Source organism: Balaenoptera borealis (genome assembly GCF_965194805.1).
Source record: "Balaenoptera borealis genome assembly, chromosome: 14".
NCBI classification, from domain to species: Eukaryota; Metazoa; Chordata; class Mammalia; order Artiodactyla; family Balaenopteridae; genus Balaenoptera; species Balaenoptera borealis.
This window is the reverse complement of record NC_138875.1, coordinates 80,835,473-80,852,101: the sequence shown is the minus strand read 5'-3', so window position 1 is coordinate 80,852,101 and position 16,629 is coordinate 80,835,473. Positions and strand designations below refer to the sequence as shown.

General features: G+C 47.8%; 1 protein-coding gene across 18 annotated transcripts in view; it reads right to left on the bottom strand.

Annotated features, from left to right (window-relative positions):
• SUDS3 (SDS3 homolog, SIN3A corepressor complex component) overlaps positions 1–16,629 on the bottom strand; it is a 384,413-nt gene that overhangs the window by 360,985 nt on the left and 6,799 nt on the right. For all 18 annotated transcript variants that reach the window (XM_082355963.1, XM_082355973.1, XM_082355974.1 and 15 more), the window contains 7 exons: positions 15,970–16,041; positions 13,862–13,881; positions 12,471–12,627; positions 3,878–3,973; positions 2,885–2,946; positions 2,699–2,720; positions 1,423–1,528 (listed from right to left, as the gene is read on the bottom strand). In XM_082355963.1, coding sequence (XP_082212089.1) covers positions 1,423–1,528; positions 2,699–2,720; positions 2,885–2,946; positions 3,878–3,973; positions 12,471–12,627; positions 13,862–13,881; positions 15,970–16,041 — 535 coding nt within the window. The remainder of the gene's footprint in view (positions 1–1,422; positions 1,529–2,698; positions 2,721–2,884; positions 2,947–3,877; positions 3,974–12,470; positions 12,628–13,861; positions 13,882–15,969; positions 16,042–16,629) is intronic.

Sequence of the window (16,629 nt, the reverse complement as noted above, 5' to 3'; positions counted from 1 at the left end):
ATATATACACTACCAAATGTAAAACAGATAGCTAGTGGGGAGCAGCTGCATAGCACAGGGAGATCAGCTCGGTGCTTTGCAACCACCTAGAGAGGTGGGATAAGGAGGGTGGGAGGGAGACAAAAGAGGGAGGGGTATCGGGATATATGTATGCATACAGCTGATTCACTTTGTTATAAAGCAGAAACTGACAACATTGTAAAGCAATTATACTCCAATAAAGATGTTAAAGAAAAAAAAAAAAAAGATCAGGTTTACAGACAGAGCCAGCCTTCACCGTCCAATGTGTTATTAACTCACTGCAGCCTCAGAGGTGGAACTGATTTATTTCAGGCATCACCAGGTCTCTAAGCATTTTTCCCAACTTCTGAAGTACAACATTATAAGGTTATCAACTAACACAGTGTTGGGGTTTTTTAAGAAAGCTCAAAATATTCAAAATAACCACAACTCTAATTTTGGAATTTTGGGTTAAATAAATATATTGAAACTCAAAAAAATCATATAACCATTATAAATGACAATTACAGAGAGCATACAATAACCCAGAAAAACATAAACAAGTGGAAAGGCAGCACGCAATTATGTGTCCACCATGACTTAACCTGAGTGAGACTATGCCTGCATGTGGGGAATGAATAAAAGGAAGAAATTCGAATTTAAAGAAATGGTGGCAGGGTCCAGGTGACTAAACACCTAGGAGAACGCCTAGTCACAGAGCAAACAGTAAATATTTGTTGAAAGAGTAAATGCATGAGGTATTTGTTTTACACATTGTTTTGCCATTTTCTTCCCAATGAAAACTCTGGTGGTCTGAAGGTTTCAAACCGTCTTCAATCTAAACTAGTAACGTTTTAGGATACACCTCCCCCGATTATTTTTCCTGGAACACTCGTGCTGCAGGACGTTGCATGCAACAGGGTACCTCAGTCAAATAAACAACACCTAATAACATCTCAGAAATTCACAGTGTACATTAGCATATCAGAGGACCCAGAGTGCTACAATGATGAAACCCGTTGGTATTAGCTAACATGGCCATTCCCCCAAACTCATCTGACCACAAAATCCTTTCTTCCACAGAACTCCTATTAATTTTAGCACACAGGGGTGCAGTTAAGAGGTGGCAGAGGGGGACATAAGCCCTCATCCCAGTCTACAGGGGCACAAGTTCTAGTACAGTGACAGCAGCATGGAGCAAGAAGGGGGCCACTACCAGAAGAACACATTTTGGGGAAACACTGCCTTCAGAGAGCTAAAAAGCCGTATCGATCCAAGACTCCTGACAACTTCTAAATGCTCCTCCACCTTTAGTTAAGCAGCAGCCATGCTCTGAAATAACAACTATAGACAGCCCCAGCCCTCTTTCCAAATGGTTCTTTTGAGATTCTAACGAGTAATCTGTGTTTACCAAGAACATACCATCTTTTATCATAGTACAGTTTGCCATCTTCTATCCGTGCTTCAAACCTCTGGGCTGGAGACTCTGCAGGTGTGGCGGGCAAGTGTTCGGGAGAGGACGGGGATGCTGGAGGAACCAAAGAGATATTTCAGTGACGAAGCGGGGCATGAGCACGCGAGTCCATCAGCTAACATGCTTTCACTGAAATGCTATTAAAAAGGGGGAAACAATCATGATCAAGTCCTCACAGTTGTAATAAATGGGAATTCAACAAAATTCTTGTACATCACATCTAACTTAATCCTTAAAGCAACTCTGTGAGGAAGGCAAGGCAAAGAGTAACCTCACCACACAGAAGGGAAACTGAAACCTGAGGCTCGGGCAGGCTAAGGGGTTTGCCCAAGGTGACTCAGAGCAGGTCTATAACAACACTGATCATCAGAAGCTCCAATGGCAAGAACCAGGAAAATCTCTTTAAATTTATAAAGATGAAATCATTTCTAGAAATATTTATTACAAGGCAGAGCAGGTTACCGGGCATGTATGGAGTCAAGCTAACACACTGCTGATAACCGCAGTGGGTTCAAATCGTCTAAATTCACACACTCACAAAACCCCCTCCCCACCAGGCCTTCAGAAACTCAGGACGTCTCTGTGGACCATGGCAGCTCTCAGGAGGGAATTATCTAGAGCGAGAAGAATCTTGTTTTCTTTCACAAGACTTAGCTGGTAGAGGGATGTGTAAGTAATCACAGTGCTTAAAACCAAAAAAAAAAAGCCTTGTCAGTTCAGAATTCTATTTTGCAGCCTAGCAATGACCCTTAAGCGCTGCTCTGAATGGAAGCACCCTGAACACTGGGCCAGTCTCTTCTGTAAGCTGGGACTGGGAGAAGCCCGAGAGGCCATTACTGGAAGCAGGCTGCGAAAAGCCACTGGATAAGCATGCCTAGTACTGAACTCCACAAAGCAACTCACGCTGCAAAATCCTTCTGGTTTCATTTTCAGAAATGCATGTGTACTTCAATCTTATGCCTGATGCCTACACAGAAGGAAATGTCTCTCTTAAAATAAATCCTAAGGAAAAGACAAAGTAACTTTAACATAGCAGGATTAAAAATAAATAAATCAGGGGAGGGTACACATGAGGTCCACTCCAGTTTTCATGATGACTGCTCTTAGGCAAATGATGAACGTTTTGTTTTTGAAAACTGCAACAACTCCCTGTCAGGTATTCACATGCTTTTCCAACAATATGATAAAAAGATTGCACGAATGCCAGTAACATCGTGCACTTACCTGGTCTCTTGGGTGACTTCAGCTGTAAGAAGAACAACAAAAAAATCTTAGAGAAAATCATTTGAGACACAACTTAAGGTGTCAAAGGTATCAAAGTGATTTAACAAGTAACAATGTGAACAAAATAAAGCAGAAAACCCACATCAAGCCTAAGCTTTCAAATGAATCAAAAAAATCAAACTGTACCTTATTTAATGTTCTCAGATCCTCCATGATCTGTTCATCTGTTAACAAATAGTTTAGCTGGGGTGTTCAGAGTTAAAGGAATGTGTCTGTAAAGGATGGTTTCCAAGCAAATAAACAAAATGGTGCCAGCGTGTGAGAATGTACAAAGTGAGAGTTTGTTCCACCATGCTTCTACAGTTTGCCTCTTGGAATTTTTTGATCCTCCTACTAAACGTCATGAAGCCAGGTATCTAAAAGAATTCACATACCCCCCATCTTACAAACTTCTATGGTAAGAAGGTGAAATGAGACCCCATAGGTAACTACAACAGTGAGAGTCCAGGCCACAGTAAAGAACTTCATCCTCAATTTGTGAAGTGCTTTTGTTCCAAAGATCTGAGACTTCCACACAGGAACAGGATTAATCTTGCCTAACAGCTTCAATTCTCAGATGGTAAGATGAAGGGAACGTGAAGTTATACCCCTTCCTCGTGGCAGACAAATAACAAAACCATTTTGTACAAATGGCTACTTATTATCTCCTCGAGAGGCTGGAAACAACACTCCCTCATGTGTCCCCTTCCCATTCCCACCGTTATGATTAAAGGGGCTTCTTGATGTCCGACTGAAATCTTTTGCTTTAATTAAACAACAGTTTGCAATCCACTGTTTGGGGGATATAGCTGATGGAAGTACGAAAGGCAAGTATTACGATCCTCACTTCACAGGTGGGAAAATCTAAGGCATGTGAATCTCCCAGTGAGTGTTAAAACCAGCACAGAGTCCCTTTCCAAATAACTGCTATCTATAAATTCCTCCCACTCAAAGCAGTAACAATTGAGGACTCCAATCATAAAATGGCCATCCCCTATCTCCTGGATAAATACATGTGCTTTCCAACCAAACATGACAATTTCTGAAGGACAACGGCCATGTGTATTCTATCAAATGGAAAAGCAAAGGATTCAACAGTCTAAAGGTAAAAAAGTGATTAAGGCTTGATGCAACGGATATCAGGAGCAGGTTTTCGCCTCTTGTCTGGGATGGGGACAGGATCATTTGGTCGCCTCCGCAACTTTCTGGTCATGATGGGTTTCACTTCCATAGAATCTGTGGCAAGAATGGAATGGGTAAATCTATCCAACTCCAACCTGAAGTCAGCAAGAATTCGCAGCGTAAGAGTATCAGCCCCAGAGCCACCCAATCAGAAATGTTTTATCGGGGACGTCTGGTCCACACGTGGCCCGAGTCAGACACCGTATCACACTTTCGAGGGGCCTGTGCTCAGGAGACTCAGACCTGCTGACCTAAGAGCACAACCCTCTCAGAGACACAGCCCCGTCCTGCAGCCTCCCACTGCAGCCACGGTTGGCATCTCTCCGGCTCCCTGGAAACTAGAAATTTTCCTCTCCCTCCCTCAAATCAAGAGGCCACAGGGCAGTAGGCTCTTGGGACAGGAAGGAACCTTCGGGTCGGCTCAGCTGACTAATTCCCGCTGTTCCCGCAGAGGGTGGGTAAACCAGAGCCCACCGGCATAAAAGGCCCTTTGAGAGGCCTCTGGCCTCAGGCCCAACATTTTTACTTGAGATTTACAAACCTGGGCTCTTTTCATTTTACTTTATAACCTTTTGTGACTACTTGACTATCCAGACTGATACCCGGAGGGCTCCTGAGAAAGGCCTCCTTTCCTCCTCCTTGACTCACCCCCTCACTGCACACTCTCCCCCCCCCCCCCCCCCCGCCGTGACCACACAGATCTCTCCTTCTCTCCTGCTCTGCCTCCTTGGCGTTCTTCTCGCTGGCCTGCTCCTTAGACACCGGGGCTCCGCGGGGCCCCGTCGGTTCTCGGCCTGGATCCCGGTGACTCTCCCGTCCGCAGCCACCCTGCTGCACGGCATCCCACACCCCACGACGGCACACACTCTTCTCCAGGTTCCACATGAACCCACTTCTCCCCCAAGTCTCAGGCCCCAAGGCCATCTCCCCAACGACCCACCCTTCCCGGCCGGAGCCAACTGCCATCTGCGACTTGTTTTCCTTCACCCACACGTCAGATCCACCAGATAATGGCCGTTCTGCCTTTGAACCGCCTCTCAACTCCATCCCCTCATCATACCCTCGTCTCCCTCAAAGGGATCTTCCTAAGACACAAACCGGATCATTTAGCACATCACTCTTCCTAGGAAACGTTTCAATGGCTCGCCATTGGCTACTGAATAAAGGCCGTGTCTCCCTTCCAGTCTCCCTCCCTTCTCCTTCCTTCACACAGAGCCTGGGAACAAGCTTTCAGCTATTCTGTTACCCAAAGGCGCCTTGCTTTTTATGCCTTCAAGCCTCTGTGTGCTGTCCTCTGCCTACCCTCCTCTTTTCTGCCCAGAAACTCCTACACAACATCCTTTGAGAGCCAGCTCAACACTCCCCCTGCTGTGATGGCTTCCACAGAGTCACGCCACCTTCCCGTAACCAGAGCATCTGTACAAACCCCTACCACCAACCGCCAGCGTCTGGGACATTCCCCCAGCAGACGCATGGATTCCACCCCATCGCTGAGCGATAGTTCTGGTGCACGGGAGGGGCTGGCTACACGGGGTTTCCTGCAGAACTAGATGAGGTCAAGTCTGATGATGAGATGCAGTTAATTCATGACTACGCATCCTATGTGCAGAGTAGACAGGACAGCCTTAGGGAATTCAACGTAGCCTGTCCACCACGGCAACTCCCGAGACCCGAGAGGCCTTGGTTTGTGCAAACAAAGTCAAAAGACATTTCTGTGTGTTGCTCTTAAGAAGAGAAATGGGCAATACTGACTTTTCTCCCCTAGGAATGGAGGTAAAGTGATCAGAACCAGTGACCTAATGAACATTCATAAAGGTGTATTCAGAAGTTGGGACGGAAGGAAGGAGGACAAACACGCACCCACCCCTGGGAAAGGGGGGGCCTTCTCCCTAAAAGACACCTCTTACCCTATGCTGAGATGCCACCCTTCTCCAGTTTCTTACTGGCCGGTTGGGTGGGTATCCCTGCGGCAGCTGTGTGACGTAAGGCAGGCTGCATAAATACTCTTACGTCTCAAGTTTCCTCATCCATAAACTGGAAATATCAATAACACTTCCCTCGCAGGGTGCTGTGAAGATTACATGACATGATACATGTGAAACCCTCAACATAGTGCCTGGCATAATGAGAGTTCAATCAATGCTAGTTTTTATTATCATGTTCTTGGCCAGGAAAAAAATCATACAAAGATCTTTTTGAAAAGTCAAGGCACAAATAGCTGAAACAGAAGTTATACACTTGAAGAAAAGTGATGTCAACAGTGAGGCTTTGCAACATTCAGACCTAATTTGGAAGACCAAAGAGCACCAGAGAAAAGGCACCAGAGACAACAGCCAAGTGTGCCCTACCCTCCAGGGGTGGGAGATGCATGATGGAAGTAAGCAAAAGTAGAGCTGAAAGGATCTGGGAATAAGCCGGTCTGACCATGGCCAAAAAACTCAGAAAAAAATAACTCCATCACTCACAAAGCAGAAAACATAATCAAATTCTCCGTATGAGACGGTGAAAATCAATCCACATTATTGGTCTAGTCACGGTAATAACCTAATCAGTTTACCCAAAAGACTACTTCAGCACAAGGAAGGTGCTCTGAAGAAGCCGCTAAAATTAATTAGCACGTCCCCATCACCAGCCAGGAGAGTGAGTGAGGAGGGAGCAGTCCTGGCCAGGGGTCCAGGTGGAGGATGTGATTTGAGGGGAAGAGCAACATGTAAGTATCACAGCCCAGAACTACACAGTATGATTACCTACTTAACTCACTTTGTTCCAATCCCAGCCAGGTATGCATGGTCAGCTTCCACAGACGATTTTTTCATAGAAAGATGGGATGTGCTGACCACCTGGGTCTGAGTGGGCCTGGAAATCCTATTTCTCACCAGAAGAAACAGGCTGGCAGGCTGGGTTTGTTTGTTTGTTTATTTATTTATTTTTAACATCTTTATTGGAGTATAATTGCTTTACAATGGTGTGTTAGTTTCTGCTTTATAACAAAGTGAATCAGCTATACATATACATATATCCTCATATCTCCTCCCTCTTGCGTCTCCCTCCCACCCTCCCTATCCCACCCCTCTAGGTGGTCACAAAGCACCGAGCTGATCTCCCTGTGCTATGCGGCTGCTTCCCACTAGCTATCTATTTTACATTTGCTAGTGTATATATGTCCATGTCACTCTCTCACTTCATCCCAGCTTACCCTTCCCACTCCCCATGTCCTCAAGTCCATTCTCTATATGTGTCTTTATTCCTGTCCTGCCCCCTAGGTTCTTCAGAATTTTTTTTTTTTTTTTAAGATTCCATATATATGTCTTAGCATACGGTATTTGTTTTTCTGACTTCCTTCATTCTGTATGACAGACTCTAGGTCCATCCACCTCACTACAAATAACTCCATTTCATTTCTTTTTTATGGCTGAGTAATATTCCACTGTATATATGTCAAGCTGGGTTTATTAACATCAGTCTTCTGGGAGTTTGGCCAGGAGGAGTCCCAAGGGCTCAATCTAGGTGCACTGACAAAAACCAAACTTCTGGAACTGAAACTCAGACCTTGGAGTGTGGCCACCCTGGAGAAGGCACTCCAGCAGGAAACAGCTTCCTCTCGGACACCGTGCACCAAGCACAAAGCATCTCCAACTGGCTTCAACCAGAAAGCCTCCCTAAACCAGAGGCCTATTTGTAGGTTTGCTTCCTGTGAACAAGTGGGGATAAAATCTGCAGAATCTAACTGAACCTCCAACAATTAAACCAGAGGCAGGGGAGCATCCGTGACAGAAAACACCAAGCAAGCGGTCAGACGAGGTGTGCAACTCCCCTCCACACCCCTGGGTATATGTGGCCTTGAATTGCGTAAACCCTACTGGTCTGCTCTCCAGACGGGCCTGCCGGCTAAGAAATGGGAGCGCAGGATGAGGCAGTGCTAAGCCACAGCCCTATGGAGACATAGTCCTGATAATACTAATTACCTGCAATTAACACACAACTACGGGGTACTGGCTGGCCTTTGGCTCTGCACTTCTCAAGGCAGAGTCATTCACTCCAATAGCCCACCCGCTTACAGGGCACAGATGCAGTAAAAGCTTCACTTTAACTTCACTTTAACATACTTGCACCATGAAAACAAACTCATACTTGTTTAGCTACTGAAAAAACAAAAATTAGTTGCATGGATTCAAAGGAACATCCTTTTAAGTAGGAATGTGACAGAAAAGCCTCGGTAGAGTCGACACTGCAGCAGATGGGCAATTACCCCCAAACCAGGGGCAGCAAGCCACGGGGCTGGACTGAAGGCCCGGACCAAACCCCAAGACACCCCTCTCTAATGGCAACATCACAAATCCAGGCTGCATGGTGACCACAAACAGGGGCCTGAAGTCGGGGGGGGGGGGGGGTGAGGGGGAGGGGGTGGATAAAAATCAAGGTTAGGTCAGCGGTGGCCAAACCAGGGTAGGAACGAAGGGACCAATTTCCATTAGGCCACAGCTGCCTGTAACACAGGGTGCATTTCAAGAGTGAACTGATCAAGGCCCACCGCTCTGCATCCTCAGCCCCGTTCAATGGCCTGGACTCCACAACGGCATCATCAAGAAAGAGCGTCTCAGGGACAAGCCCACCCCACCCCAAATCCAGGTCCCCTCTTCCATCCTCCCTCCCCTGACATTTGTGCGGGGCCTCTTCTCCTCGCCTTGACTTCCCTGCTCACGGGCACGTGTTCCGGTGAATCTGCTCCCGTATCACTACAACCACACGTGCCTCTTAAGGTTTTACAATCAGTGAAAACCAGCCTGACACATCTTTACCTTCATTTATTTAGGATCCCCCTCTCTCAAAACTACCTCACACTGGGGAAAGCACAGAAACCGTGTCAGTCTTGTAACTATGAGGACATAAGCTCCTCGAGGACAGAGACCTCCCTATCAACCTCATTCTGTGAAGCACTTGGACCACAGGAGTCCACGGGATTTAGAGTCGGTATAATGCGGTGGTTAAGAGAACATGCTTGGGGCCCGAGGCTGGCTTACACACCACCTCACTGGGGCACTCGGAGCAAACGGCTCCGTTCCTGCACGCCTGCCCCGCCAAGTCGTCACAGGAGTCTCAGGAGCTGAATGAGGTCACAGCTTCCCCGGCCCTTAGTGCCCACTCTGCGTGCCAGCCACTCGGGGCACCATCTCCTCTCACCTCTACACCAAACCTCCACAGCGGGTTCTATCGTGTCCTTGCCAAATGACAAAACTCCGCCACAGAACCAAGTTCACGTCTGGGCTGTGATTCATCCACATCTGTCAGCCTTCAGCAGCAGCTGTAGTATTTTTATATTATACCTGGCTCGATGTAAACACTCAGAGCTTCTGTTTGATATTATCATTACTCATGCCTCCCGCTATGAATCCAGTAACATCTTTTTTTTTTTTTTTTAACTATTTATTTATTTATTTATTTTTGGCTGCGTTGGGTCTTCATTGCTCCGCCTGGGCTTTTCTCTAGTTGCGGCGAGCAGGGGCTACTGTTCGTTGCGGTGAGCGGGCTTCTCATTGCAGTGGCTTCTCTTGTTGCGGAGCACAGGCTCTAGGCACGCAGGCTTCAGTGGTTGTGGCTCGTGGGCTTTAGAGCACAGGCTCAGTAGCTCTCCCATGTGGCGCGTGGGGTTCATTGCTCCGCGGCATATGGTATCTTCCTGGACCAGGGCTCGAACCCGTGTCCCCTGCACTGGCAGATGGATTCTTAACCACTGCGCCACCAGGGAAGTCCCCTGAATCCAGTACCTTCTAAAGGAACCTCACAGGCTTTACTGAAGTCATGAATAACATCCATAGGGGCCTGAGGGTTGAAAGATGCCCCTGGTGAGGCAAGAACTTAAAAAAGAAGATGAAGTGGCAGTTAGTGGGCTGTTGGCAGAAAGGAGAAAAGGTGGCTGGCATAAGGTAAGAGGACACATGAACTAAGAATGATAGAGCGCCCCACGTTTTCAAGCTCATGAAGCTCTCGTTGATTACTGGGGTTACTGAGAACCTTGGCCTCAACTGCAGAGAAAAGTCACCCTCAGGTAATTCTACCTATAACCTCACTACTCCAATTGTGGTCTGACCAACAGCATCACCAGCCCCTGAGAGGTGGTTAGAAGTGCAGGATCACTGGCTCCACCCCAGACGCCGTGAACCAGAATCTGCATTTTATCAAGACCCCCGGCTGACTCACATACGCATTCAAGGTGGGGGAATCACTGACCTATAACCCATCCCAGTTCCTCTGCCGACAGTACACCTTTCTGCCTGCACAACCCAGCTCTCCCAGGTTCTCCATCAGTGCTTCAGGCAGTGAAGAGAACGTTCCACCAATTCCCACAGATGGCTGGAAAGGCGGAAATCCTGTTTGCACAGAGCAGGTCACTGGGTATGCCCGTTTCCAATGCGTTATCTGGTTTAAGCTTCTCATCGGCCTCATACTCCACTGTGTTTTTCAAGAGATCTTCAGGTTGAACTGGAAAAGGAGATTTTAAGAAGTATGTTTTCTGGGCAGAGCTAGGCAACACTGATACTGGGCATCAATCCACAGAAGTGAATCAGTCACTCGGTGAGAGGATGGAAACCAGGCCTTTAAGTCGACACCGTAACAGCACCATCTGTGGAAGCGCTCATTATGCTTCTAGCTCCAGTGCCTTCTCTTTAGACGCTCCATCATGACCTTGGCAGTGCTTTCCATACCAAGGGTACCAAACGGCTTGAGGAAGGACATCGGTACCTTTAATGCCCATGGCTAGCTTTAAGCACTTCTGTAATCTATTTTACTGCCTCACAAATGACTTCCCTGCATTTATTTGTCTTTTCTACCCTGGCAGGTTTGGCCGCTCAAGTCACTGAGGATGCCTACTGTCCCCGTTAAGATTCCAGCTGTAAAACTGCCTGGCCAAACAGCGTCTATCGCTTGTCAATAATTAGGCTGCCAAATCACAGGTGAGGTGATGACAGCCTTCCCCGCAGATGGAAAGGGAGCAGCTATAAACTGACAATATTTCCCACCAGCCTAATGAAGGCTCAGAGCATCTGGTGGCTCTAACGGAGAGCGATGAGGCGTCAATGCCAGCCAGAGCCACCGTCGGAGAAGACGGTGTGCAGGTCAGAAGACAGGCACGCCGACTGGGACCGGACAAGGCACCAATGGGCTTGCAGTTTAATTAAAAAAACGTGTCAACAAGAATAAGACGGTGCTGTTCTGAAGACGTTATTTCAGCATCCATTCTCACCAAAACACATTTCTGAGCCACTGTCAGTGGTCTGCAAGGAATTCATTCCTTTTGCCAAGTCTTTCAATGAGGAAGGTATATCAGAAGAGAGATTTTTCAAGAGTCAGACCCCTACTTTAGACACAACCACATGATCATCGCTGTATCGTGGGGACTGGAGCTAGAAGTTTGTGTCAATGGGAGGGCCATGTTAGCCAACAGCACCAGAAATACCAAAGGGGAAATACAGCTCTTAACTGTTACTTTTAGTTTCAAAGTCAGCCCCAAGGACTTACATAACAACAAGGTATTTCTTAAGGACCCCGACAAAAATCAGACATGCCAGAACTCCAGGACCTTCTGAACATGATTATAAGAGTGAAATTTTAGGGTGTGCCGAAGGCATGTCACTTACATACCCAAGTGACAAACTCACCACTGACGTGCCTTGCAATATTTGCTGATGGAAAGAAATTTTGCCAAGTTCCAAAATAGCTAGTTCAAGCCGATTCCCATCCTGTATCCTTCTCAGTGTTGTTGGTCTACATATGGCAACAGAAGAGGCAGCCCATATTGCCTCTCCCTTAAACTTGCCTACAACCTGCTGAGTTCCCATATGCGGATGACTGAATCCTAAAAGGCCAGGGAGGGACTGGCTCCGAGTCTAACGTAACTTTCCTGCCTTTACAAGAGAACGGTTCAGTTTAGCTACCCCTGCTGAAACGGTAACAACTCTTTCTGAAATGTTCACAGTAACACCCGGGGCGAAGGGATCTAATAGCACAGATGACACAGCCAAAGCCTCTGTTCTCACACCCGGGTCAAAGGAAGACAATGCCTTTTCCATAATGAAGGTAGAATGAAAAAAAACAAAAGTAGAGGGATTCCTACCACCACAGAGGGACCAGGGTAATTTGTGAATATAACCAAGATAGGAATGGCAGCCGACCCAGGAATTACATTAAATAAAGCATAAGCCTGAAGTTGCAGTCGCTATTAAAGATCTACCCTTTAATCTACCCAACACCTGTTATGTACAGGGCCCTGTACTAGGCACTCGTATTTCTAACCACAGTCTTGTAAGATAAGATATGATCAGCCCCATTTTATAGAGGGGGAAATTGGCTCAGAGGGGTTAAGTGGCTTGACTAAAGTCACACAGCCAATACAAGATAGAGCTAGAACTCTGACCCACCATGTGAAAGCCCACCCTCCTTTCAGCTCACTCTGCTCTGATGAGGAACCAACAGGAGTCAGCACCAGAGCACTGCCCTTCCCCCAGGGTCCCCCTCGGGTCTCCCAAGACCCTGCTCTGTGGTGCTTTCATACCTCCAGTCAGTTCCATCGTTAGCTTTTCATTTTCAATCATTTTCTTCTTTTCTTCTAGCTCGGCAATCAGGTTCTCTTTCAGCTCAACCTTCTTGTCTTCAAATTCTTTCACTGCCGCCTTCTTTTCTTTGATGTAATTTCTTTCCACTTGTTCAGTCTGAGCAAAAGAGAGACACAGGCTGGGGCTACACGACCCTGGCAGCCAGGGCTCCAACACAAAGCCTGGCTCTGTGCACAAGCACAAAGGAAATACGTTTACTATAAAGAAGAGAAACAGCTGCAGTCAACACACCAACTTTCAGAAACAGGGTGTCTGGGAGCAAGTTTTCCAACGAATGCGTGAAACTGAACCACACTTCTGGTTTTTATGTGCATACCTCACTCATGACTCAGATCTATTTCCTCTCTTCCACATCTTATATTTTATGGGTTGTATGTGAAAACAGAATGTAAGTTTCTCAGAAACAGTAAATAAACCCTTTTGAAGACACAATTTCGAAGGAAAATAGTACATTCCAGATAAAATATCTATACTTAAAATAGTTACAGGATACCAAGTCAAGACGGCCTGAGTCACTCTTTTTTTTTGACGCTTACAGTAAGATAAAGGCCAATGAGAGGGCAGGATCACTTCTTAGGTGCCTGAACCCCTAGGTACCCAAACCCTGAAATTATACTGAGTAAAATAAATGAGTAAGCATCCATTTTCCAAATCTCACTGTTGCATTAAGAACAAGGGGGCTCCTGTTGGGCTACAGCTGTGGACCCTGTGACCCCCTGGGCTGTGGCCGTGTGTGTCGCATTCACTTCAGTCCTGACACCGTTTCTCATACGCGGCTTTGATAATCTATGACCCCCCCGCCCCCCCCACACACACACCAGCCTCCCAGAAGCAAGCACATTACCCAAGATTCCAGCCCTCATCTCTGCCTGTAGCACCGCACCTCACACACAACCAGCACTCAGACGTCTGCTGAGTGAAAGATCTTAATCCATCTTTCCGACCCAACCAGGGTTTCAGCTGTAAAACGGAGCCAATTCAGAGACCAGGCTGCTTTGAGGACCAGTATAACAAACTATTAGGCCACTGTAATTCAGACATACTCCCAAATGGCTTTAATGTGAGTTAAGCGTCGACAAGAAAGCAGTCAAGTGTGAGTATCCCCTAGCCCCTCTGTGATAAGCAGAAGCTGCCCAACCAACAAACGAATAGATGGAATTTCTGAACTGAGACCAAATGTCCTTCAGTCAAACAGAACACTGACGGAGGCTTCTGGGGGGCTTCCCAGCTGTCTACGTGGTAATGGAAGGAAAGGCCACCGGATCGGTTGGGAGAGCAAGATTCCAGTCTCAGAATGAGCCTGCAAGCCCAGAAGACCCGTGGTACTTACTTCCAGCTGGAGGAAGAGTTCTGAAAGAGATAAAACATGCAATTAGATTCACCAGGCTATGCCACCTTTCTAGACAGTGACGTTAGGATTCATTTAGAAGCAGTAATTGCTTTCTGAAAGCACGGCTGCAAGGAGAAAATGTTTCCGTCAGTAAACCGTTGACATACGTGAAGGGGTAGGATGCTAGAAGCATGCGTGTCTAGTTGAAATCTGACCCTGAACAGAATTCGCTCTGGCAGCTCTGCCCAAGGGTGAAAGCGAGCGGCAGGAACCAAACCACCCTGGAGAAATAAATAAAGTTAGCCCCTCTTTCACTCAGTACACACCCTCAACAGCCCTACGGGGCAGGAGGAAGGAACAACGCAGTTACTCCAGAAGCAGAGGCCACATGGATATTTTTAAAGCCCCTCGCACAGGGCTCTGCGTGGTGAGGAAGGGCATTCCCCGAGTGTTCAGAGGGCAGAGGTCCCGAGCCCTCCTGTGGCTCTGCTCACACCCAGGCCTCCACCTGCAATGTCCTCTGGTCTCCGACCGCAACTCAGAATTTCAGACTACTGCAGCCTCCTCCTTGAGGCCTTTTCTGAGGCCCCTTCGCTCACCAAGCCCCTCTCAGACACCTCAGAGTATCCACTGCCCAGTATCAGCAGCTTACTGAGCACCCACTGCGCGCCAGGAGATCGGTGCCTGTTTACCCAGGAGCTCCCCGACCTCCAGACTCTAAGGTCCTGTGCACACTGAGCATGTGGAACCAAACAGGTCCACGGCTTCTTTTCTGGGTGACATCTGAGCTGCTGCACACGGTCCACAAAGACTGCTGGTGGAGTGGCAACTCCAGGGGGTGCTGTTCCCACCGGACCACGGTCTCCTCTGCAGACCCTATGGATCCATCCCCCCATAAAAGAGCACATATGCACAGTCACACATAAAATCTTGAGAGTTTCAGGAACTCGAGATGAAGCATCTAGACATCCATCAACTGTTGAATGAGAAAATTAATTGAGGAAAATGGACCAGCCACTCACTATTTTCTAACCCCCAGAAATCCTCATCACCTTGGCACCGGGAAGCGTGAGGCACACGAGCCCAGGCGCACTCAGCCCAACACACTCACTCCTGACTGCTGCAGACCCATGCCCGCGTGAATGGGCCACATATCTGAAGTTTGCGCCGTTCGGAGCCATCACCTCTGCACCAGCAAGTCAAGCGACACGTAGCACTCGGAGCTGGTGGCGGTTGTTTCAAAGCAGCCAGACGCCAGACACAACAAGAGCAGGCGGATCAGCTCCGCACGGAATGTGCTTTTTGAAGCTCAAGGTGTGACGGATTCAGGAGCCCCTCTGCATTTTCACCTGGGGGCAGGGGTGGCGGGGATGTTTATGAAAGACACCGAGGACAGGACTGAGAGCAGAATTCAGAAAGACAAATCAACACTCACCCTGCAGTTCTCGCTTAAGAGAAATGGCTCACATCAATTTTCTTTCCCTCCTTACATCTCAAACCAGTTCCACGAGATATTAGCAGTGCTCTCTCCAAATGGGGAAACTGAGGCTCCAAGAGCAGACGCGTGCTAAAAGGCTTACACCCTAAGGGATGGGAGGAAGCCCTCAACCTGGGACCTCAGCCTCCACAGCACCCCCCCTCCCTGCTGAAAGGGGCTCCAGGAAGGAGGCTGAGGAGTTTCAAGATGCCTGAGGAGATGCCTCAGGAACTGAGAGTGGGGCGGGGAGAGGGGTGCTGGGTCGCCACAGCAGCCCTATCGCCCACCTTCCCTGCACCCCCTACCCTGCAGCTCCTTTTCTGTGCCTTGATGGACATGGGCATCTACTCACTGAAGGAAACAAAGAAGGGTTCCATCCACAGAAAGCTGCAAAGTCAATGGATCAGAAAGTGAAAGGACAGCAGCCTTAGGCCACTCATTGGGGAAGAAGATGAACAGTCCTACATAAGTGCAGCTTTGGAGTCTCTCTTCCCCAAAACTCGCCCCACAATGGGATAGCTGAAACACGTTTTGGAGAATGGCTCTTCTGGCCACATTACGTCCCAATCGATGATCAGCCAAAGGAGGAAAATTTGACGAGGATTTATTTCCAGTTAAGAGAGAGCCTCACCTGCATTTCGTATCCTCTCTTTGTACTGCTGATCTAGTTTTTTCATCCTCTTCTGATATTCCTGTAATGTACCTGATTGAGATTTACAAAATAGTTACTATGAAGCTCAAACTGCTCTACATTTTGGTTTTCTAGCACCGACAGTGAATGTTTTAAATAACATGAGAGTAAAACACACACCATGGAAAGGCACCCTTGAGCAGAGGTAACTTGGTTCCCAAGCAAGATGCACAGCAGCAACCCCAACCAGCGGCTCTCAGACTCTCTGGCGAGCGAGGAGGAGAAGAAAGCCGCACCCATCCACCAGTGGCTCTCAGACTCTCTGGCGAGCGAGGAGGAGAAGAAAGCCGCACCCATCCACCAGTGGCTCTCAGACTCTCTGGCGAGCGAGGAGGAGAAGAAAGCCGCACCCATCCACCAGTGGCTCTCAGACTCTCTGGCGAGCGAGGAGGAGAAGAAAGCCGCACCCATCCACCAGTGGCTCTCAGACTCTCTGGCGAGCGAGGAGGAGAAGAAAGCCGCACCCATCCACCAGTGGCTCTCATCACTCGCCGCTACAGTTTCGGTCTGTGGGCCTCCCTTTCCTGGAAAAAGCTCACTCTCCCTCAGTAAGGTCTAGATCAATGCCATCCAGTAGAACTTGCTGTGCAACGGTGGAAA